Here is a 22,993-nt window from a genome sequence, read left to right as displayed (position 1 = left end):
ATAGAGAGCTGAAGGGCACTGTTGGCATTAGGGAAGTTTTCAATGACTGATGTTTTATCGTGTTTTTAATATGCTGTTGGAAGCTGCCCAGCCAGATGGGCGGGGTATAAATATATATATTTATTATTATTATTATTATTATTATTAATTTTCATTATTATCTTTAGTTGAATCTAGCCCTGTTTTCAACAAGCCCTGCCCCTAAAAAGGCACAATCCCCTTTGTTTCTGCAGTTCTTTTCCAATTCTTCAGTAAAGTTTCTTTTCTCCCTGGATTGATCCTTCACTATTGAAGTGAGGGGGAAGTGGGCTTAAGGGAGGGGGCTCTCCTAGGGAGGAGCATTTTGAAAGTGACTCTTCTCTCCCTCGCCCTCCCTTCTCCCCGCTGCAGCTGGGACGCTACCTTGAGCAGAACAAGGCGTCGATGAAGGTGCAGACCCTTATCCACTACACCTTGCAGCTTGGCAAAGCCATGGCCTACCTGGAAGCCATCAACTGTGTGCACAGGTAGGAGAGGGGTGCTTCTCTCCCCCCCCCCCACGGAGCCAGCCCCACAAGGACAGCGGGAGGGCTGTGGATATGGGAGACACATCTTCATGCGCCAGTGTGGTGTAGTGGTTAAGAGCGGTGGACTCATAATCTGGTGAACCGGGTTCACGTCTCCGCTTCTCCACATGCAGCTGCTGGGTGACCTTGGGCTAGTCACACTTCTCTGAAGTCTCTCAGCCCCACTCACCTCACAGAGTGTTTGTTGTGGGGGTGGAAGGGAAAGGAGAACGTGAGCCGCTTTGAGACTCCTTCGGGTAGTTATAAAGCGGGATATCAAATCCAAACTCCTCCTCCTCCTCCTCCTCCTCTTCTTCTTCTTCTTCTTCTTCTTCTTCTTCTTCTTCTTCTTCTTCTTCTTCCTGTTTAGCAATCATCCGTAGCCAAGTAAGATTGTCTTCCAAAACAGGGTTTTAGCAGTGAGTCTGTAAGTGACTGTGGAGGCCAATTCTGGATCCACACATTCGTCCACAGTTGGGACATAGGTTTCCGGGTGGGAGTTGATCACGGTGTGGATTTGCCTAGCATGCCTTCCTCTTAGCACGTTTCTCCCTTGTGTCCTGAGTTCGAGCGTCTTCCAAGACCGGGACACCTTTGGTCAAGGCTGTTCTCCAACTGGAGCGCTCGCAGGCCAGTGTTTCCCAGTTGTCGGTGATTATGCTACATTTTTTAAGATTTGCCTTGAGACAGTATTTAAACCTCTTTTGTTGACCACCAGCATTACGCTTTCCATTTTTAAGTTCTGAATAGAGTAGTTGCTTTGGAAGACGATCATCAGGCATCCACACAACATGACCAGTCCAATGAAGTGGATGTTGAAGAATCATTGCTTCGACACTGGGGATCTTTGCTTCTTCCAGGATACTGGCATTAGTTTGCTTGTTTTCCCAAGTGATGTGTAAATTTTTTCGGAGACAACAGCTTGACTTCACCCCCCAAAGGCACACTCTTCTGTTGTCTCCTGAGACAGACATTTGTATCCCACCTTTCCTCCAAGGACCTCAAGTTGGCTTCTCTACTTCTCCCTGTTTTGTCCTCACAACAACCCTGTGAGGTAGGTCAGGATGAGAGCAAGTGACTGAGAAGGTCATCCCGTGAGCTTCATGGCCGAGTAGGGAATTGAACCCTGTTCCCCCAAGTCCTAGTCCAGCACAATAACCACTATGCTGGCTGTCTTATCGGTGAGCGATAGATGACCCTGGAGTCCCACCATGCCATGTGTGCTCAGGCACTTCTGCTCCACCCCCCCCAACATAACTATTGCCCCCCTCCACCTCCCAGAAAAGGAGTGGCCAATCTCACTTTGTCACCTACAGGGACATTGCTGTCCGGAATGTCCTGGTGGCTTCTCACGAGTGCGTCAAACTGGGAGATTTCGGCCTCTCCAGATACATTGAGGATGACGAGTATTACAAAGGTAAGGAGGGGTGGTGGCTGGGGGTGTCCCAGAGCTCCAGGCGGAACAGCATGTCGCATACATGTAATTAAACTCCTCCCGGCCACTGATTTGTGTATGTTGCACAAGTTGAATTTAACCCTCGCTGGTGCGTCGAAAAGATACCCAATTCAAGTGCCCAAATAAACAAGAAAAAATCCACACTGTGAAAGATCCCTGTAACGAGATGAGCGTATATTTATATTTGTTGTTGTCCAGTTGTTCAGTCGTGTCCGACTCTTTGTGACCCCATGGACCAGAGCACGCCAGGCACGCCTATCCTTCACTGCCTCCCACAGTTTGGCCAAACTCATGTTGGTAGCTTTGAGAACACTGTCCAACCATCTCATCCTCTGTCGTCCCCTTCTCCTTCTGCCCTCCATCTTTCCCAACATCAGGGTCTTTTCTAGGGAGTCTTCTCTTCTCATGAGGTGGCCAAAGTACTGGAGCCTCAACTTCAAGATCTGTCCTTCTAGTGAGCACTCAGGGCTGATTTCCTTCAAAATGGATAGGTTTGATCTTTTTGCAGTCCATGGGACTCTCAAGAGTCTCAAGAGTCTCATATTTATATAGTAATACTTAAATAACCAATGTATACGAGAGCAGAATAGCTGTTGCAAAGACAATAAGATCGTGGGAGCTTGCCTAGCCCCTTGTCAATGTATTTTACAAGATATGGAGCTTGTTTTTTATCTTAAATTTAGGTTTCTACCTTTGGAATGAAGCTTAATTAGAATCACGAGTTGGGATATTACCACTCACTATCTGGGAATGTTCTTTTTGTTTGAAGTTTCTTATCCTCTCCCTATATTCAACAGCAACTGAGCTATCTTGAGTTATAATAAATATAATTTCTCCCCCCCCCCCCTTCTGAGGAAACTGATAGATCATAACAGTGAAACGAGATTTTTAGCTGGCAACTCGTCAAGGTTGTTTTGGTAGTTATTTTTGGTATTCGGAGTCGTTTGTTAAGTTATTATTTTCCTTTGGATTAGTTTGTAACTTTTTGAAGTGTTTTTTGAGCTATTCTGCTGACGTATACATTGGTTATTTAAGTATTACTATATAAATATACGCTCATCTCGTTGCAGGGATCTTTCACAGTGTGGATATTTTCTTGTTATTTGGATATTCCCGTGATTGTCTTTTTTTGCCTAGTTATATTATCTTAGACAATTCAAGTGCACAACATCTCGAGTGCAAAGGATTGGCGCAGTAACACAGGAAGCTGCCACATATTATGTACCGTATTTTTCACTCCATAGGGCGCACCTCAATTTTAGAGGAGGAAACCACATAAAAAATATTTTTTCTGGTTTTCCTCCTCTAAAAGTCCTGTTTTTTTGAGGATCAGCTAAAAGTTTTGCAGCTTTTTTTGCAAAGGGGGAAAAGCAAAGCTCCTTTTGCAAAGGGGGAAAAGCAAAGAGGAAAACCCCCATTTTTATGGGGTTCAACTCACATTTCTGGAGCTTCTAAAGGAAAGGGAGCCTCTTATACAGTTTACAGACAGATAATCTAATCAGCCAGTCACATGTCCTGGGGAAACAAACAACCTCCCTCTGCAGCACATTCAACAATGGAAGGCGGGGCAAGGGGGTGGGGCCGAAAGGGAGCCAGGACTCTTATCTCTCTTCCGATCTCTTGCTGCTCATCTGCTGAGCGGGGTCCTTTCAACACCCCCTTTTCTCTTTGTAAAATAAAAAGCACGATCCTCTTTTGGCCCCTGGGCAATTCAGCTCCAGGGACCACCATTCGCTCCATAAGACGCACAGATATTTCCCCTTACTTTTTAGGAGGAAAAAAGTGTGTCTTATGGAGCGAAAAATACAGTACATCTTAGCGCAGTGTTTTCTACACTCACTGGCAGCAACTCTCCGGGGATTCAGGCAGGTGACAATCACAGCCCTACCTGAAGATGATGTTCTGCCGCTGAGCTACTGGCCTTTCCACCCAAAATCTTGGGTAACAAGACTGGAAAGGGCCTCCACCCAAGGCCTTGGGATGTCCCTGCCAGCTGGAAGAGGCAGTTCTTAGTGAGGCCAATTCCTCTGGGCCTGTCAATGCTGCAGGGCAGCTCAGCTGTGCCCTGCAACCTGGTTCAAAACTGTGGGATGCAGTTTGTTTATTTGGCAGAGCGCTTGCTTCCCATATGAATGTTCGGGGGTCAGACTTCAGCATCTCTAGTTAAATGGGTTGGGAAAGGGTCCCTAGACAACCGCTGCTTGTGGGTATTCATACGCTTGGCCTGAAGCGAGACCTCTAGAACCCAGAACGACAGAGGGCTGGAGGGCTTCCATACTGCAAAACCATTTGATCTGTGAAGGGCATGCAAAACGTCTGAGGTCCAATTCCTGACACCTCCAGATAGGACTGCGGAAGGTTCCCTGCCTGATACGCTTTAGAGCTGCTGCCAGTCAGAGTTGCCAGTACTGAGCTAGATGGACCAGTGCTGGAGTCAGCATAAGGCAACTGCCCCTGCTCCTATATTTGGGGGCCACATGGAGATAGTTGGAGGTTGGTCTTCTTTAGAGATGGCTCTTTTACCTTCCTCGTTTCTGAACTCCCAAAGGCTTACAACAACTGGCAGTGTCGTGTCAAACAATAAAAAAAATGTGTTTTCAAAAGGTTGAAAATGCAGCAATGCAAAAGCCTCCTTGCTGGCTTGCTGATCTCTGGCTTACTGGCTCTGATCTCTCCCCGCTCCCCACCTCGCCTTTCTCAACCCAGCCTCCGTGACTCGCCTGCCCATCAAGTGGATGGCCCCAGAGTCCATCAACTTCCGCCGATTCACCTCTGCCAGCGACGTGTGGATGTTCGGTGAGTGGTTGCTTGGGGGCAACGGCAGCAGGATCCGTGCTTACGTTCTCTGCCTCCAGCAGAGGCTGGAAACCGAGGGAACCACACGCGGCACACTTAGGAATTGCAAGGGGTGTTTTAAGGCAGGGGTTTGGCTGCCCTTGTTCTGAAGTGCTGTGCCGATTTCCCCCAGAATCCTTTAAAAAGTGGGTGGGGCCAACAAACAGGTGTCAACACCTCCAAAGATAGCCAAGGTAGATAAATCTGCTGTGTGTTATGCTCACAAGTGGGTGGTGATGTGGATTTCTTCAATAAAAAACAACAGTACAGTGGTACCTTGGTTCTCAAACTTAATCCGTTCTGGAAATCCATTCCAAAACCAAAGCATTCCAAAACCAAGGCATGCTTTCCCATAGAAAGTAATGCAAAACAAATTAATCTGTTAAAAACAACCCCTAAAACAGCAATTTAACATGAATTTTACTATCTAATGAGACCATTGATCCATAAAGTGAAAGCAATAATCAGTGTACTGTACTATAAAATAAATAAGGCAGTATTGTAGGTGATGAAAATGAAAATTTAATTTTTTTTCTTCCCTGCACTGATGACATTGTTTGGAGGGGGGGCTTTTATCCGCAGTCACACAATCAATCAACCAGTAGCTGAACTGGGTTCCACACAGTCACAAAAACAAATTAACCCAAAAAGCCTTAAAAACAAAAACGCAAAATGAATAGCAAAAACAAAAGTGCCAAACTTAATCCATTCCGGAAGTCTTTTTGACTTCTGTTCTGAAACATTCGGAAAACCAAGTCGCAGCTTCTGATTGGTGCAGGCGCCTCGGAAACAATAGCCAACAGCCACATTGGACGTTCGGCTTCTGAGAAACGTCCGACAACCGGAACACTTACTTCCGGGTTTTCGGAGTTTGAGAACCAAAGCGATTGAGAACCAAGGTACCACTGTAATAAATATGCACACCATTGTGATGTTTGAGACAGCTTTACTCCATCAGAACCGCAGCGGCTCCTAGGAAGCCCACAAAAGTGGCGTCCACTTGTGTCACGCACAGGAGGAATAAGGATATAGTTCGAACGCTTCACCTATGGGTTTATAAATCATTTAATGTGTCAAGACGAATAGATGCCGTTCATATTGCAGTTGTTATTTTGAACGGAATGTAATTCAGATGAATAACACAAACATACAGTATCCAAAATCTAGCAAAGAGAATACAAACAGTAGCCATCTTGCCAGAAAACTTAAATAAAACAATTGAGATCTAATTCAGTATTAACGCCCGTGCCCCCGGGTCCAGAGATTTAAATCGGTAAATCAGTCTGGTTTCTTGCTGGTGCATTTTAGTGCCTCCCAGCAATTCCTGCAGCTCTCTCCCATGCTCTCTTCTCTTCCCCTTCCTGATTCCCCACCTCAGCCGTCTGCATGTGGGAAATCCTCAGCTACGGGAAGCAGCCCTTCTTCTGGCTGGAGAACAAGGACGTGATCGCGGTGCTTGAGAAGGGCGACCGCTTGCCCAAGCCGGACGCCTGCCCCCCCATCCTCTACGCTCTGATGACCCGCTGCTGGGATTATGACCCCAGCGACAGGCCCAAGTTCAAAGAGCTGGTCTGCAGCTTGAGGTGAGTAGGTGGTTAGCCCTCACTGCCTCCGTTGAGACTCCCTGGCCTTGCAAATCTGAAATCTGCACTAGGGAACAGAACATTCTGCAAGCTGAATAAATTACATAAGCAAAGTTGCAGGATTCCCTTTGTTCCGCAGACTCCATTCCACAATGCAAGCGGTTTCCCATAGCATAATTCGTTTTCTAAACACTGGAGTAAACTAAGCTTAAGACACACTGAAATTCATGAACACGACTAGGTTATGTCCATTCATTTCAGTGGGCCTACTCTGAGTATACCTGAACTGAATACCATCCATTGTTTGGTTAGAGAACTGCCTTACAGGATTTGGATAAGTGTGAATTTCATATTTTTTTAAAATAAGAATTTATTGGATTTTCCAAATTAAACCAATTACAAATACCCACACCACATACAAAACAACACAATACACCCATTACAGACAAAACAACACAATTACTTAAAAATCCTTCTCTTCTTTAAAATCCTAAGCTTGGGACTTCCTCACGCCCTCTTTTATGCGTTCATTTCTATTCTTCTTCAGTAACTTTATAACATTGTAAAATCTAATTTCTTACAACTAATCTTAATCTTGTAATTATAATCAACATGTCTTAAATCATATAACTTATTCTTATCAAATAAAACATCACATTCCAAATCTTAGCTTCTTATATCCTTTCTTCTCTTAACTCAGTAAAGCTGTTGCTCTTGTTACTTCTGATTCCAACTTCAAAAATATTTAAATCAACACATTTTAACCAAAACCTAAATATTTCTTCCATTCTCAAAATCCTTTTCCCCCTCTGATGTCGGAGTACCATGGTCAGCATTCCTAATAGATCTCTTAAATCCCTTTACCCCACCCCCCTCCTCACCATCTGGTGAGATGGTGGATAAGTGCGAATTTCAAACGATGACAGTGTTTCGGTTAGTGCGTTGATTTGAGAAGTGCAAGATAAGAGCGAAAGGCAAACCAAACCCAATTCCTCCCCCATTCCCGTTAAATGAAATGAGTGAAATCCCCACCAGAAACGTTGCAGGCAGTTGTTCTGCCAAGCTGAATTGCTCTCTTCCCTTTTTGACTGCAGTGACGTTTACCAGATGGAGAAAGAGATTGCACGGGAGCAAGAGAGGAACAGCCGCCACCGGCCCCCCAAAATCATGGAGCCCCCCTCTTCGCAGGAGCCCCCTCCAAAGGTGAGAAAAGTTCACGGGCACAAAGACAGGCTCCAAGCACAGGCAACTCTCTTGGCATAACTCCATGGGAAAAGTTATTCCAGGTGGAAGAGAAAAAGTCCATAGGCCTTGGGCACCTCCTTGACTGCAGGATTTAGGCATTCAGGAAGCTCACGCCAACTTCCGCTTCTGCAGAGAGAAGAGCAAGCCAGAGTTTTCGTTGGATCTAATTTACTCATTTTTTCCCCTTTGTTTGCTTAATTTAACTTCTGACATTTGTGGGGTTCCTCAGGATTCACAGAATTGCAGAGTTGGAAGGGACCCCCTTGAAATGCAGGAATCACCGCAGGATTTTTGTAAAAGCAAATACAGTGGTACCTCTAGCTGCAGACACGATCCGTTCCGGGGTGCCGTTCGCACCCCGAAAAGTCTGCAACTAGAGCGGCGCTTCCGAGCAAGCGCACAGTGCAATACAGCACTTCTGCACATGTGCAAAACGCGCAGGACACTTCTCTGCGCACACACACACACGGCAAAACCCAAAAGTATACACTTCCAGGTTTGCTGCGTTTGCGAGCTGAAAAGATGCAACATGAACCTAACGCAACACGAGGTATGACTGTATTTATCTGAAACTCATATAAACCGCTTGAAGTTTTTAAAACAAAATCTGTAAGAGGTGTACAACTTAAAAAAAAACCCCAATAAGCAATATAATGAAGACCAGAATGAAACATAAAACCAAGAAGGCACTAGGGAGATGGTTGCTCTTGGCTCTTGATTTTGGCCTTAACTTTGGGGCACCGGTTGGCCACTGTGAGAGCAGGATGCTGGACTAGGTAGGCCACTGGCCTGATCCTGCAGACCAGGCATCCCCAACCTTCGGCCCTCCAGATGTTTTGGACTACAATGCCCATCATCCCTGACCACTGGTCCTGCTACCTAGGGATCATGGGAGTTGTAGGCCAAAACATCTGGAGGGCCACAGGTTGGGGATGCCTGCCGCAGCCTCTTCTTAGGCACACTCAATGGTACAAAAGCCTAGAAACTTCATCCTCACGTTGATTTTGTCTCTTTTGCTGAACCCTCAGTAAGGGAAGGTGCCAGTTAGATGGGCATTTGTTTATTATTGGCACTCCTTATGCCTGCAGCAGTATTTGGTTTTTGGTTTTTGCGTTGTCACCACAACATTGGTTGGCATCTGTCTATCTCAGGAGACAATGGAGGGGTGCGTCTCCAGGGGCGAAGTCAAACCATTAAAGCAGGGGTCCCCAAACTAAGGCCCGGGGGCTGGATGCGGCCCAATTGCCTTCTCAGTCTGGCCTGCGGACACCCCGGGAATCAGCGTGTTTTTACATGAGTAGAATGTGTACTTTTATTTAAAATGCATCTCTGGGTTATTTGTGGGGCCTACCTGGTGTTTTTACATGAGTAGAATGTGTGCTTTTATTTAAAATGCATCTCTGGGTTATTTGTGGGGCATAGGAATTCGGTCATATTTTTTTTCAAAATATAGTCTGGCCCCCCACAAGGTCTGAGGGACAGTGGACCGGCCCCCGGCTGAAAAAGTTTGCTGACCCCTGCATTAGAAGGTTGCAGTGCCTGTTGTGGCTGTAGAAACTGATACAGGAGAGACATGTTTAGTTGCAGCTGAGGCAGATGAAGGCGTCCGGTTCTTCTGCTGCACCAGGGTGATTCTTCTCTCTGTGCTTCTCCCTGCGGTCTTTCCTCTTCTGGCCACTACTGTGGATGCACACAACCTGACTGTCTCCAGGCATCTCATATCCCCCCCCCTCCAATTTAATTCGCATTTACCTTTGACCTAAGTTCAGAGCTGTCAGCCTTCCTTTTTTTCTGCATTGGGAAATGGCCATAGCTGTCAACTTTCCCTTTTTTTGCAATGGGAAATGGCACTAGAATAAGGGAATTTTCTGCAAAAAAGGGAAAGTTGACAGCTATGCCTAAGTTAGCCATGTTCATTCATTTCAGTATGCCCACTCAGTATTGCTCAACCAGGAACCATGCAAGGCAGAAAAATAAGAATACCGTTATTCAAAGCACTCTGCTTTGATGCACAGATTTTGTGACTCTTTGGGGCACTGCAAATATAGGCCTTCAATGTGTTTTTACGACATGAGAGTAATGCATGCCTGTGCATATTTATAAATGTGTGTGTGTGTGTTTGTGTGTGTGTATGGTGTGTTTTTTAAAAAAATTGGTGAAAAAGCCAGTGTGGTGTAGCGGTTAAGAGCAGTAGACTCGTAATCTGGTGAACCGGGTTCGCTTCCCCGCTCCTCCCCATGCAGCTGCTGGGTGACCTTGGGCTAGTCACACTTCTCTGAAGTCTCTCAGCCCCACTCACCTCACAGAGTGTTTGTTGTGGGGGAGGAAGGGAAAAGGAGAATGTGAGCCGCTTTGAGACTCCTTCGGGTAGTGATAAAGCGGGATATCAAATCCAAACTACTCTTCTTCTTCTTCTTCTTCTTCTTCATTTCCTGATATTTCTTTGACGCTCACCAAGCCTCCCTTCTTCTCCGCAGCCAAGCAGACCAAAGTACAAGCCGCCCCCTCAGACCAACCTGCTGGCCCCCAAACTGCAATTCCAGGTAAGACCAGGAACTTCCCGTTTGTCTCGTGTGACTGTTGCATTTTTGTTCCTTCTGAGCCAAAGATGAGTGTTTTTCCTGCTGAATTTGTAGCAGCCGCTTGATGCTTGTCAGCATTCCTGCAGCTGCCGGAACAAGACTTCTGATCTTTCTGTTTATTGCTTCGAATTCCTTCCCAGAATCTGGTTTTCAACCCTTACGCTTGCAGCCCAACAAAACGTTGCCGGTGCCAGCTAGCCAGCCAGCCAGCCATGCCCATCTCCTAGAGACTCTGTTCCATTCCTCTCCCCAACTGATGGACTCCAACTAGTGATACCAGTTTTTCAACATCAAATAGTTTATATACACCCCCTGCCCCCCCTTGCCTCTTAACAGCCCCCTAGGGAATCCCACTGCCCCACAGGGGGCAACCCAACCCGCTTTGGGAACCGCCGCACTAAGTCTGTGGGGCACATCTAGCCTCGGACATCCGGTGGGCAGATTAGCAAACTGAACTGGCTGCTCGTTTTTGCATTGAAATAGCAGCCTTTTTGCATCACCAGCCACCGCTCACATCAAGCTGGTTTCTGGTGCCCCTTTTGGAACGGGATTTCCCAAATTTCTGGTCTGAAAATCTCGAGGGAATGCCCACTACTGCCCCTTAAAGGTAAAGGTAAAGGGACCCCTGACCATTAGGTCCAGTCGCGTCCGACTCTGGGGTTGCAGCGCTCATCTCACATTATTGGCCGAGGGAGCCGGCGTACAGCTTCCGGGTCATGTGGCCAACATGGCTAAGCTGCTTCTGGCGAACCAGAGCAGCCCACGGAAACGCCGTGGAGTGGTACCTATTTATCTACTTGCACTTTGACGTGCTTTCAAACTACTAGGTTGGTATCAAATCCAAACTCTTCTTTGGAGCTGGAATCGAGCAACGGGAGCTCACCCCGTCGCGGGGATTCGAACTGCCGATCTTCTGATCAGCAAGCCCTAGGCTCTGTGGTTTAACCCGCAGCGCCACCCGGATGTAAAATGGCATGGCTGCCCCTGTCGCACACAGATGGGCTCTTTCTCCTTCCTCTGTGTGCTGTTCTCTCCATGCAAATGTCTCCTGAGCCCTGTTTGTGCGCCTGCCGCCTATGCTGTGTCTAGAGTTTTGTGCCCGCTGCCTTCTGCTTACGCCTCCCCAGGTGCCCGAGGGTCTGTGTGCCAGCTCGCCAACGCTCACCAGCCCCATCGAGTACCCATCTCCCGTCAACTCCTTGCACACACCGCCGCTCAACAGGCACAACGTCTTCAAGCGCCACAGCATGAGGGTAAGACTGGTGGGGCAGCCTGGCATCCATTCTGCACTTGTAAGAACCCAGTCGTTTCATGTGGAACTCCCTGCCTATTGATTTCGGGCAGGCGCCTTCAATTGCCCTCTTTTCCGTGACTGCTAGAACAATTCTCGTTCAGATGAGCCTGACCAGACGCTTAGAAACCTAGTGCGAGATTTAACCTGGGTGGAATCTGCACAAGTATTTAAAAAAAAAAAACCACCATGAAAATGCTTTATTTTAAAACGTTTTGAAAAATACATTGAATTTTGCATAGCTCACTGTCACCACCTAGGTCTGCTTTTGTATACTGCACTTTACAACACATTTAAAACAGCCGTGTAGCTGAGTCCCTGGTTTTGGTTTTTAGCTTTTTGAGAATTTTAAAGCATTGCTGTTCATTTTTCGCATCGGGAACATTTTGTTGTTTTGTCTTTTTGCTTTGAGATTTCTTTGAACTATCAAGCGGAGTGTAAATTTTATAAAATAAATTCAAAAGTTAAACCTCAAGGATAAGGAGAAGTTGGGGACAGAAAAGCTAGGGAAAAGTGTGTGAAAGGGGGGGGGGGGGGGGAGAGAGAGAGAGAGAGAGAGAGAGAGAGAGAGAGAGAGAGAGACCCGAAGGCCCCTCTGATCTATCACCCTCTTTTCCCAGTGTGGCCATCCACACAGCCAGCTGTCATGGATGCTTTAGCGAAGATTCCCCGCAGTGCAGGGGGTTGGACTAGATGACCCTTGAGGGCCCCTTCCAACTCCACAGTTCTACGAATCTCAGCGTCTGGGAAGCCCATAAGCAGGGCACAAATGCAGCAGCCACCTCCCTGTTTGTGATTCCTAGCAGCTGGTGTTCGGAGGGGAAGGGGTGCAGCTCAGCCGCAGGACACCTGCTTTGCATGTAGAACGTCCCAGGTTCACTTGGAAGTGAACCTGGGACATTCTACATAACACCCGGCAGGGCTGGGAAGAGACTCCTGCTGCCAGTCAGTGCGGACCATAGTGAGTTAGATCGGCCCAGTGTCTGACTTGGTTTAAGGCAGATTCCTATGTTCTAGACCACCCCCAAGACTAAGCTTGGAGGGGCTTTGAAGGAGAGCATTCCCCCCACCCCCCTAATTCATTTAACCCCCACCCCCACCCTGCAAAATGAGCTGTTCCACATTTCTCTCTCTGAATTATCAATTTGAGAAATGGGGGTGGGGGGCTGGTGGGCAGGACATGCGTTTCCAAAGCTTTTGCTTTTGGGGGATGGGTTAAAATGTGTACAGCACTGAACAATGATTTCAGAACAAAATAGAAAATTCTTTCCAGTAGCACCTTAGAGACCAACTGAGTTTGTTCTTGGTATGAGCTTTCGTGTGCATGCACACGAAAGCTCATACCAAGAACAAACTCAGTTGGTCTCTAAGGTGCTACTGGAAAGAATTTTCTATTTTGTTTCGACTACGGCAGACCAACACGGTCTACCTACCTGTAACATGTCTGTAGTGTTCGCCCCACGTGTCCCTTGGTAGCTCTAAGGAACTGGGTTCCTTAGACCCCCTCTCGGTCTCATGACAAGCAACCCATGGGCAGAGGCACCCTCCTAGCGGTAGGGCGGACTGAGCCTTAACGGTGCTGAAACAGATTGCACAGCGAACTGGGCCTGTTCCCCCAATGAGAGCTCTGAAGCAGGCCGCCATTCAGCAGGTGCAGCCGCACTCCTTGCTGCATGCAGCGTGAGAGGAGGCGCTGCACCTGTTGGAAGGGCACACCCTTCCTTGTCGCGTAGCCTTTGTCGTTTGTCCTGCCGTCTTCGCCGCTTACGCAAATGCTTTCCCCCGATTCGCTAATATCACCCCCCGACTGCCGCTCACCCCGTTGCTCCTAGCTGTCCTCCGCTAGTTCCAGAAGGCTCAGTGACTCCGTTAACCCAGGACTGCTTCCATGGGAGGTGAGGAGAAAAGAGGAGCAAATGCTGTCCGGGGTGGATGGGAGTTGTTGTCCGAAACATCTGGTGGGTGCCTGGTTTTAGAGGAGGTGCAGAAACCCAGCGCATTTCCTTTGGCGGAGGTGGAAGAACAGGGGCACAACAGTTAGCAGGAAACGCGCTATGGATAAAGCCACTTAATAGCTGAAATAATGAGAGAACTTGCTCCCCTGTGCAAAGACACCAATTGCCTTCGACTGTTTGCACCCCCCAGAGATGTTAATCTTTCTGTCATTTACACAACCTCATATCCTGGGGCGGACACACACAAAATCACCCCTAATTTAAAAGGGGTCCTCAGCAACCTTTAAGAACATAGGACAGTGGAATTTGCTGCCAAGGAGTGTGGTGGAGTCTCCTTCTTTGGAGGTCTTTAAGCGGAGGCTTGACAGTCATCTGTCAGGAATGCTTTGATGGTGTTTCCTGCTTGGCAGGGGGTTGGACTGGATGGCCCTTGTGGTCTCTTCCAACTCTATGATTCTATGATTCTATGACACAGCCTTGTAGGACCAGACCATCCATCTGCCTAGTCTAGCAACCTCTCTCCAGCAGTGGCTAGCCAGATGTGCCTGGGAAGCCAATGAGAGCACAGCTGAGGCACCTGTCCCCTTTCGTTGGTCCTCAGAATCTGTGAATTAGAGGTTTGCTGCCATCCTGTACAGCCATTCAACTCCCTCAGCTCCATTCAAATGGGGTTGGACCAGATGACCCTCTGGGTCTCTTCCAGCTCCACAATTCTATGATTAATCCCTGGGACTTGCGAGGAATTGGGGGTGAATCTGGGAGTTGCCAGCACAAGAGAAGCGAGGCTTCTGGGAGTTGCTAGCATAAGAGGAGCGAGGCTTCTGGGAGTTGTTAGCACAAGAGGAGCGAGGCTTCTGGGAGTTGCTAGCACAAGAGGAGCGAGGCTTCTGGGAGTTGCTAGCACAAGAGGAGCGAGGCTTCTGGGAGTTGCTTGCACAAGAGGAGCGAGGCTTCTGGGAGTTGCTAGCACAAGAGGAGCGAGGCTTCTGGGAGTTGCTAGCACAAGAGAAGCAAGGCTTCTGGGAGTTGCTAGCACAAGAGAAGCGAGGCTTCTGGGAGTTGCTAGCAAAAGAGGAGTGAGGCTTCTGCTTGCTCACTGTTCTTCTTCCCATGTGTTTGCCTGCAAAGGAGGAGGACTTCCTGAGGCCCAGCAGCCGGGAAGAAGCCCAGAAGCTCTGGGAGATGGAACGGGCCAAAATGAGGCAGCTCCTGGACAAGCAGCAGAAGCAGATGGCGGAGGACTACCAGTGGTTGCGGCAGGAGGAGAAGGCCCTGGTGAGTCCACCTAAGCGGCGATACAGGCGGCCACTGGGATGGCCACTGGCAAACCTGAGATCTGTTTCCTTCTAGCTTGCCCAAAGCATCACACGAGGAACTGATTTCAGAGGTGTGGAGAGGAGCTCAGCGTAGTACTAAGCAGATCATTTGCCTGATGTTATGATCCACCCTCTCCTCTCCCTGGGGGTTCTCCTGACAGCCCCCAAACCAATTGTGGGGTGGGGGACAGGGGGTCCTATTGCACTTGCAGACGTCCTTGCGTGGGCTTCCTGTGGGGATGATTAGGGAGGCAGGAGAAGAGATATTATTTAATAATATCCTTCCAAACTTGCGCTAGCAATTTCCATATTCTGAAACTGAACTTAAGATGGGAAAAATGAGAAGCTAGAAGGGGAAAAAAGGCTGGGAGACTAATTCATTGCTGCTTGTGATGCCAACTGAGGGGGTTTGTTAAGAAGAACTGAAATAATAATAATAATAATAATAATAATAATAATAATAATAATAATAATAATAATAATAATAATAATACCCCGTCCATCTGGCTGGGCTTCCCCAGCCAATCTGGGCGGCTTCCAGCAGAATATTAAAATGCAATAATCTATTAAACATTAAAAGCTTCCCTAAAAAGGGCTGAAGAACCGTGGCCCTAGGAAACAAAGGACTAGCAGCAATAGAGTATTAAGTCTCTGTCCGGACGCCCCCTCAGAATCCCCCTGGTTCATTGCGACTGCTGATGTTTGCTGCTTTCTTCCGCCACAGGACCCCATGGCGTCTGTGAACAGCCACACCTTCCCCCCAGTAAGTCCGTGGGCCACATCTCTCCAACTGCCCTCTGCTCGCTCTCCTAACTTTCTTAACCTCTCCTGGCGAAAAATGATAAAGCGAGGGGGAAATAATCACGGCCACGCCACTTGAACAGACGCCCTCTGCAGCGGTTCCGAGGCTGCCCTCTTCCCCATGGGTCTCTGGCTCTATGCCTTGGTGCGCCAACAGGGCTCTGTTGCTCTTCTTAACTTCCTTCCTGCCTCTCTGAGCTTCTGGGATCCTTGGCCTTCTGCTCCCCTCGTCTTGCCTCTTTTCCCCAGGGCCACATTCCCTCCTGAGCAACACTGGAGGGCCGCAGGTTGGAGGCAAAAATGGGTGGAGCCACAAGTGCAATTTTGGCTGGTTTCTACACACCCGCCCCTCTCTCTTCCTACCCAGACAAGCAAGGGGTAGAGTTCAAGGAAACAGTCCAGCCAGGGAAAAACACTGAGGGAGGGTGTGAAGTGGGGCCGGGGAAGTGCGTGGCCTTGGGAGGGTGGGCAAGAGCCAGACAGGGAGAGCAGTATAACAATAACAATAACAATAATTTTTTTATTTATACCCCGCCCATCCGACTGGGTTTCCCCAGCCACTCTGGGCGGCTTCCAACAAAAGATTAAAAATACATTAAAACAGTATTTGGCCCCCACCCCTGAGAGACACCAAAATTGCTTCTTCCTGTATAAGAGGCAGCTCTCGACAGTGGTCTAGGAGCATGAGCTCTGATCTTTCTGCTTCTCAATTCCAGCTAATTTCTCTCCTTTCTGGATGAAACTCTGCACATGCTTACTAAAGTGTCAGCCCCACTGAACGCTGCAGGCTTTGCTTCTGAGATAACGTGCATTGGATTTATGCTGCATGTGTCGAAACCATGTGACTCAGTGCCCCTTTTCTTTTCAGAAACTCCCAGAGAAGGAGGCAGGATACAGTGAGTATCTTATCTCAGTTTGCCCTTCCGTAGGGCAGCCGTGCAAGGTCTCATTCTCTGCTCACCATTCCATGCATTTCACGTTCGAGAGAACTTGAGTTCCCCATCAGTGCGGTTGAGGAAGCTCAACCACCTCCCCTGCACCTTGCGCAGCACGTCTTACTATAGAATAAAATTGTAAGGTTGTCTTCACGTCGCGCTGCTCCCACCATCCTCAGGCACCCCTTCCAACCGCAGCGCGATGGCAGGTCAGCAGGCACCTGAGCAAGGCAAGCCGCTGAGGAAGTGGGGGACATTGAAAGGGGGTTGGGTGGCATTTCAGAGTGCCATTTGACCCACCGCTTTCCAAAGCACCCCCTGCCTTAAACATGGCGATGGCGTGGGCTTAGGAAGGCGCATCATTCAAAGGTGGGTTGGAGGGGCTTCAGAGTGTGATTTGGGGGTGAGCTTTGAAGGGAGAGGCAGGAAGTGAGCGAGGTGTAAAGGGAGGGGGGTTGGTCAAGTGTAAATGGAGGGGGTTTGCCAGGGGTGGAGGAAGGGTGGAGGGGTCGGCCGTGTTGGTGAGTGGAGTGGGCAGCGGATGGGGAACCTCTGTGGCCCCACCCAGATGTTTTTGGACACCATCTTCCTGCAGTTCCAGCCGGGGAGGCCAAAGGACAGAGATTATTGGAGTTGCAGTCCAATCCCTGAATTGGTTGACAGCTCTTCTAGCAATGTTGTGTCATCATCAGCAACAGCAATAATAACAAACTGTTGTGTTTCCTTTTTATTGATGGCTTAGCTGAGTTCACAGGGCCACCCAGGAAGCCGCCCAGACTTGGACCTCAGGTGTGTAGTTGGCCCTCGCCTTTTGCCGTCCTTCTCCTCTCTCCGTTTTGAGCCAATCTCTGCGCCGGTTCAGGCAGTGCGTGGGCCCAGGATCACCCCAAAATCGTATCATTCAGTTGATTTGGGGCGGGGTGGGGGACGGAATGCAGGCCTCCGATTGGGGAGGTGTATAGCTATCCTGAACAGCGGAACTCCTTGCAGAAGGAAGAATAAGCTGCAACATTTTTTCGGAGTTCCTACTTGTATTATTTTATGGAGGGTTCAAATGAGCTGGAAGGCAGGGAAGAAATATCCAGAAATATTCAGAGTTGACCCATTAAAAGCAATGTTACTTAAATCCACTGATTTGAGCGTGGGGTCAGTTCTAAGAGTAATAATAATAATAATAATAATAATAATAATAATAATAATAATAATACATAAATGCATCAAATTTTCATTTAGGAAAAATGTGTGCTCCAGCTATAAGAAACTTGGGGGACACTTCCCCACACTAACCCCTGCCCCCCTTGATTTATTTGTTTGTTTTATTTCTATCCCACATTTCCCCCCAGGAGGTCAAGGTGTCATACACTGTTCTCCCCCCCACTTCATTTAACCCCCCCCCCACACACACACACAACAACCCTATTAGGCCAAGAGACTGTGACTAGCCCAAGGCCAGTGAGTTTTGTGGCTGAGCAAGGGTTTGAACCCTGGTCTCCCAGGTCCAACGCTAACCACTGCGCCACACTGCCTTTCCAGTTCTCGCTTCAGCCAACCCCCACGGCCAACCTGGACCGGACGGATGACACCGTGTACAGTGACGTCATGGACCTGGTGAAGGCTGTTCTGAAGCTGAAGAACGAGGTCAGCAACCACCCGCCAGAACGCTACATCCTGGTTGTGAAGGTAACTCCAGCATGGATCCTGCCCGCCTGCTTTTATTCCTTTGATGCAAACAGGTTCTGCTTGGGTTGGGCAGAAGAAGAGCCGCCGGGAGTCTCTGGTCATACTTTGATTTTGCCTCTTTGCAGGATGTGGGCCTCTCTCTTCGGAAGCTCATCGGGAGCGTGGATGAAGTCCTCCCGGCTCTGCCTGCCTCTTCACGGACTGAGGTGGGTCCTCTTTCGGGCAAGCGGGCGAGGTCCCATCCCATGTAGACCTAGGGAGGTATCAGAAGCGGGGTGGCTGTCTGCCCTCTTACATTGCCTGGTGCTCCACTGTGTCAGGCGTGGAGAGTCCTCCCCTCCCTTCCGTAGCTTCACAGATAAGAATTAACAAGAGGTTGATAGATCTACAGTCCTTTTATTACAGCCTCATGTTGCAAGCACAAATACGCAGCTCTCCGCAAGGAGGGCAGTTGGCAACTCTAAATCTGACTTCCGACTTCCGCGGCGTTTTAGGCACCAACGGGAAGTTCCTCCCTCCCTCTGACTCCTTTGCTCTCTGATACGTTCAGATCTCTGAGTCCGTGGGGAGGGGGGGGGGTCCCTCACACTCTCGAGTGGCGTCTAAACTAGCTGCCCCCTCCCTTCTGCTTCTCTTGTCATTATTTCGTAACTGGGTAACTCCTCCCTAAGCTGTTCAGCTTCTGTCTCTGTCTCTCTGCTTCTGAACACGCTGTGGACAAGGGGGGGGGCGACTCTCCCCACTCCAGCTCTCCATCGAAGAGAAGCTGGTCTGCCATGGAACGTATTCCCCAATCCTCGTCTTCAGACCATTCCCTGACACACTGCAAGTGTCCCCAGGGTGATTTTCCCAAGAATGCGGGTGGAAAACAGTGCCTACTAATCCATGCTCTGTTTCTGGGATTGGACTAGACAGGAGTCTGTAGCTCAGTGGCATCGCGGGATGATACCCACACTGGATCTCTTGTGCTTCCCGTTAAAGTATCTCTGGTTGCATTGCTGGGAAGGGACCTTGTTTCCCATTGGAAAAAGGCGTCAAAACTTTGCTGCAAAATAAGGTTTGATTAGGATGCCGTGCCGGGGGGGGGGGTGGACTGGGAAGTCCTGAAGGAAGTGATTTATTATGGAAAATGCAAGGGGTATATTCAAAATCTGAAAAATGCATTGCAGGGGGTTAAACTAGATGAAACTTTAGGTCCCTTCCGACTATACAATCCTGTGATTCTCTGACCAGGGATTTGACTGAGCTTCACATGTTCATGCCTTGCAAGCAAGAGCTTCTGGGTTCCAGGCTCTTAAACATTTCTGGTTTAAAAAGTCCCAGTTTGCAGAGCCCGTCCTTTGCCTCAGACCTGGAAGGGGCCCGCTACCAGTCAGAGTAGACGTTTCTGGACTGGGCTACCAATTTTAGACCAGCCTTCTGACTCAGTATCAGACACTTTCCCATTTTCACCTGAGAGCATTTGGTGGTTGGGGTTCCGCTCAACGAATCTGTGCTGGGGAATATTGTGTACAGTCGTACCTCGGTAGTCAAACGCCTAAGTTGTCGAACAAATCGGCTCCCGAACATCGCAAACCCGGAAGTGAGTGTTCCGGTTTGTGAACATTTTTTGGAAGCCGAGTGTCCGACGCGGCTTGGACTTTCACTTTCTTTACTACTGCTATACCAGTCTGCTGTTGCAGGAAGCCTAATGAATCAAATTGAACCTAATGAATCAAATCAGAAGGGCCTGCTGTAAAGGTGTCTTCTTGTTTGGCGATCACCTGCAGCTGAGTAAGATTGTTTTCCATAGTTGTTGTTGTTCAGTCGTTCAGTTGTGTCCGACTGTTCGTGACCCCATGGACCAGAGCACGCCAGGCACGCCTATCCTTCACTGCCTCCCGCAGTTTGGCGAAACTCATGTTAGTAGCTTCGAGAACACTGCCCAACCATCTCATCCTCTGTCGTCCCCTTCTCCTTGTGCCCTCCATCTTTCCCAACATCAGGGTCTTTTCCAGGGAGTCTTTTCTTCTCATGAGGTGGCCAAAGTACTGGAGCCTCAACTTCAGGATCTGTCCTTCTAGTGAGCACTCAGGGCTGATTTCTTTGAGAATGGATAGGTTTGATCTTCTTGCAGTCCATGGGACTCTCAAGAGTCTCCTCCAGCACCATAATTCAAAAGCATCAATTCTTCGGCGATCAGCCTTCTTGATGGTCCAGCTCTCACTTCCGTACATTACTACTGGGAAAACCATAGCTTTAACTATACGGACCTTTGTCGGCAAGGTGATGTCTTTGCTTTTTAAGATGCTGTCTAGGTTTGTCATTGCTTTTCTCCCAAGAAGCAGGCATCTTCTAATTTCATGACTGCTGTCACCATCTGCAGTGATCATGGAACCCAAGAAAGTGAAATCTCTCACCGTCTTCCATAAACACGGTCTTAATATTGAGTCCATAAGTGACTGTGGAGGCCAATTCTGGATCCACACGTCCTTCCACAGTGGGGACATAGGTTTCCGGGTGGGAGTTGATCATAGTGAGAGTTTGCCAAGCGTGCCTTCCTCTTAGCACGTTTCTCCCTTTTGTCCTGAGTTTGAGCATCTTCAAAACCCATGACACCTTTGGTCAAGGCTGTTCTCCAACTGGAGCGCTCACAGGCCACTGTTTCCCAGTTGTCAGTGTTTATACTACACCTTTTTAGATTTACCTCTTTTGTTGACCACCAGCATTACGCTTTCCATTTTTAAGTTTGGAATAGAGTAGTTGTTTTGGAAGACAATAATCAACATGACCAGTCCAACGAAGTTGATGTTGAAGAATCATTGCTTCGACACTGTTGATCTTTGCTTCTTCCAGTACACTGGCATTAGTTTGCTTGTCTTCCCATGTGATGTGTAACAATTTTCAGAGACACCGTAGATGGCATGTTTTGAGGAGTTGGAGATGGCGTTTACAAGTGGTGTGAACAGCGCTTTCATGAGTTGTTGGAGTTAACCTGCTGCTTATCTGTCTCTGTGTCCATCTGTCTGTCTGTCCGCCTGTGCTCTTCCCCGGCAGATTGAAGGCACCCAGAAGCTCCTCAACAAGGACCTTGCCGAACTGATCAACAAGATGCGCTTGGCTCAGCAGAACGCCATGACGTCCCTGAGCGACGAGTGTAAGCGCCAGATGTTGGCCGCCTCGCACACTCTGGCCGTGGATGCCAAGAACCTCCTGGACGCTGTGGACCAAGCCAGGATGAGAGCCAACCTAGTGAAGGTCTCCTTTGAGTGACCCAGAGGGCTGGCTTTCTTTTTAAAAGATGAATGAATAAGTAGCCCCCCCCCCTCCAAGCTTCCCTGCTCTGTCTCCACCTCTGCCCTGCCGCAACACGCTCGTGTCTTCGATTTCGTCGCGTCCGTCTTCCGAGAACGAAGGAGAAGAGACTCTGGGGGAGAGCCGTCTGCGTGCGAGGCAGGGAAGGGACTTGCCTTCCTCTGCCTTGTAGATCATGCTGCTAAGGGGGGGGTGCAGGACCCCGGTTCTAGGGGGGGTGGCAGTTCAGACCTGTCAAGGGGTCCTGGGCCTGCACCAGTAGGGTCCCGTGCGTGTAGGTGTGCAGGCGTCGCTGTGTACAGTCTGGTTTCTTTGCCGGTATCTCTGGCGCCGAGGTGTCTCAATGGTGAAGGGGGTCAAAGGCGGGGAGAAGTGGGGCGACCCATGAACCTCACTGCCACCGTTCTCCGGATAAGCCAGAGGAACAGTGGCAGGCCAGGCCACTTCCGGGTTTCTCCCGAGGGTCCCGAAGACCCAGTTCTGGGAGGAAAAGCTTGCTAGGACACCTTGCGTCACTTCGATGAGAGACATTCTCAAGGTGAGCCTTACAGGAGGCTGTCTCGTGTCTTTGTACATTGTATAGGAACATTTATTTAATGGCCATGTACGAGAACTGTATGTGCAACCTCCCACCCTAGGGGGGGAAAAATACCCTCACTTTTCTCTCATATGCCAATTTCCTTTGAATTTTGGGGTAGAGTTTGAACACGTCTCCCTCTGAACGATAGAGACCCAAAGGGGGCTCCTTTAAAAAAAAAATTTGATGTGCCATGAAGGTATGTTCCAACCAACACATAACAGTGTAAACCACAACAGAACCACACACTGCATGTTCGCTATGAAAAGCACATTGCAGAGAAGCAGTTCCATGTAGTAAAGATTTAATGTTGGTCTGTGTCACCCAACCATAATGGGGACTGAGTCATGGAAGGGGTGTTGCTTGTTCTCCCTATTTATATAACCCAGAAATGAAGATCAATCCTCATTTTTAAAAAAAACTATTTGATTTGGCTACGCCCCAGGCTACACTTCTAAGTCTGACCAGACGTTCAGATAAAGCCATATTATTCCATGCATTAGTCAACCATGCCTCCCGCCATGGAACTTTTAATGATTTCTAGTACCGGGCTATTGCAAATCTGGCTGCTGAACATAACATAAGCGCTAGATTTTTATAAAAACAAAACAAAATAAAAAAATTCCTTCCAGTAGCACCTTAGAGACCAACTACCGGTAAGTTTGTTCTTGGTATGAGCTTTCGTGTGCATGCACACTTCTTCAGATACACACAGATGCTTCAGAAGTGTGCATGCACATGGAAGCTCATACCAAGAACAAACTTAGTTGGTCTCTAAGGTGCTACTGGAAGGAATTTTTTACTTTATTTTGTTCTGACTATGGCAGACCAACACGGCTACCTACCTGTAACTAGATTTTTATAAGTGATAGGGGTTGGATTTGGGACGGAGCTTCAA

General features: G+C 48.4%; 1 protein-coding gene across 4 annotated transcripts in view; it reads left to right on the top strand.

The window, feature by feature from the left end:
- Positions 1-22,159, top strand: part of PTK2B (protein tyrosine kinase 2 beta) — a 51,180-nt gene extending 29,021 nt beyond the window's left edge. The window contains exons 17-30 of one of the 4 annotated variants that reach the window (XM_033145210.1): positions 391-506; positions 1,862-1,962; positions 4,708-4,797; positions 6,215-6,419; positions 7,514-7,622; positions 10,142-10,207; positions 11,374-11,499; positions 14,621-14,767; positions 15,533-15,571; positions 16,478-16,505; positions 17,287-17,333; positions 18,078-18,224; positions 18,350-18,430; positions 21,261-22,159. In XM_033145210.1, the coding sequence (XP_033001101.1) occupies positions 391-506; positions 1,862-1,962; positions 4,708-4,797; positions 6,215-6,419; positions 7,514-7,622; positions 10,142-10,207; positions 11,374-11,499; positions 14,621-14,767; positions 15,533-15,571; positions 16,478-16,505; positions 17,287-17,333; positions 18,078-18,224; positions 18,350-18,430; positions 21,261-21,476 (1,518 nt within the window). In that variant the 3' untranslated portion in view covers positions 21,477-22,159. Of the gene's footprint in view, positions 1-390; positions 507-1,861; positions 1,963-4,707; positions 4,798-6,214; positions 6,420-7,513; positions 7,623-10,141; positions 10,208-11,373; positions 11,500-14,620; positions 14,768-15,532; positions 15,572-16,477; positions 16,506-17,277; positions 17,334-18,077; positions 18,225-18,349; positions 18,431-21,260 lie in introns of all 4 variants that reach the window. The other 3 variants (XM_033145209.1, XM_033145212.1, XM_033145211.1) reach the window with 3 other exon arrangements.
- The last annotated feature ends 834 nt before the right edge of the window (positions 22,160-22,993 follow it).

This window comes from Lacerta agilis, chromosome 3, assembly GCF_009819535.1.
Source record: "Lacerta agilis isolate rLacAgi1 chromosome 3, rLacAgi1.pri, whole genome shotgun sequence".
Taxonomy (NCBI): domain Eukaryota; kingdom Metazoa; phylum Chordata; class Lepidosauria; order Squamata; family Lacertidae; genus Lacerta; species Lacerta agilis.
The sequence above is the reverse complement of the archived record's forward strand: the minus strand, read 5'-3'. Positions and strand labels throughout refer to the sequence as shown.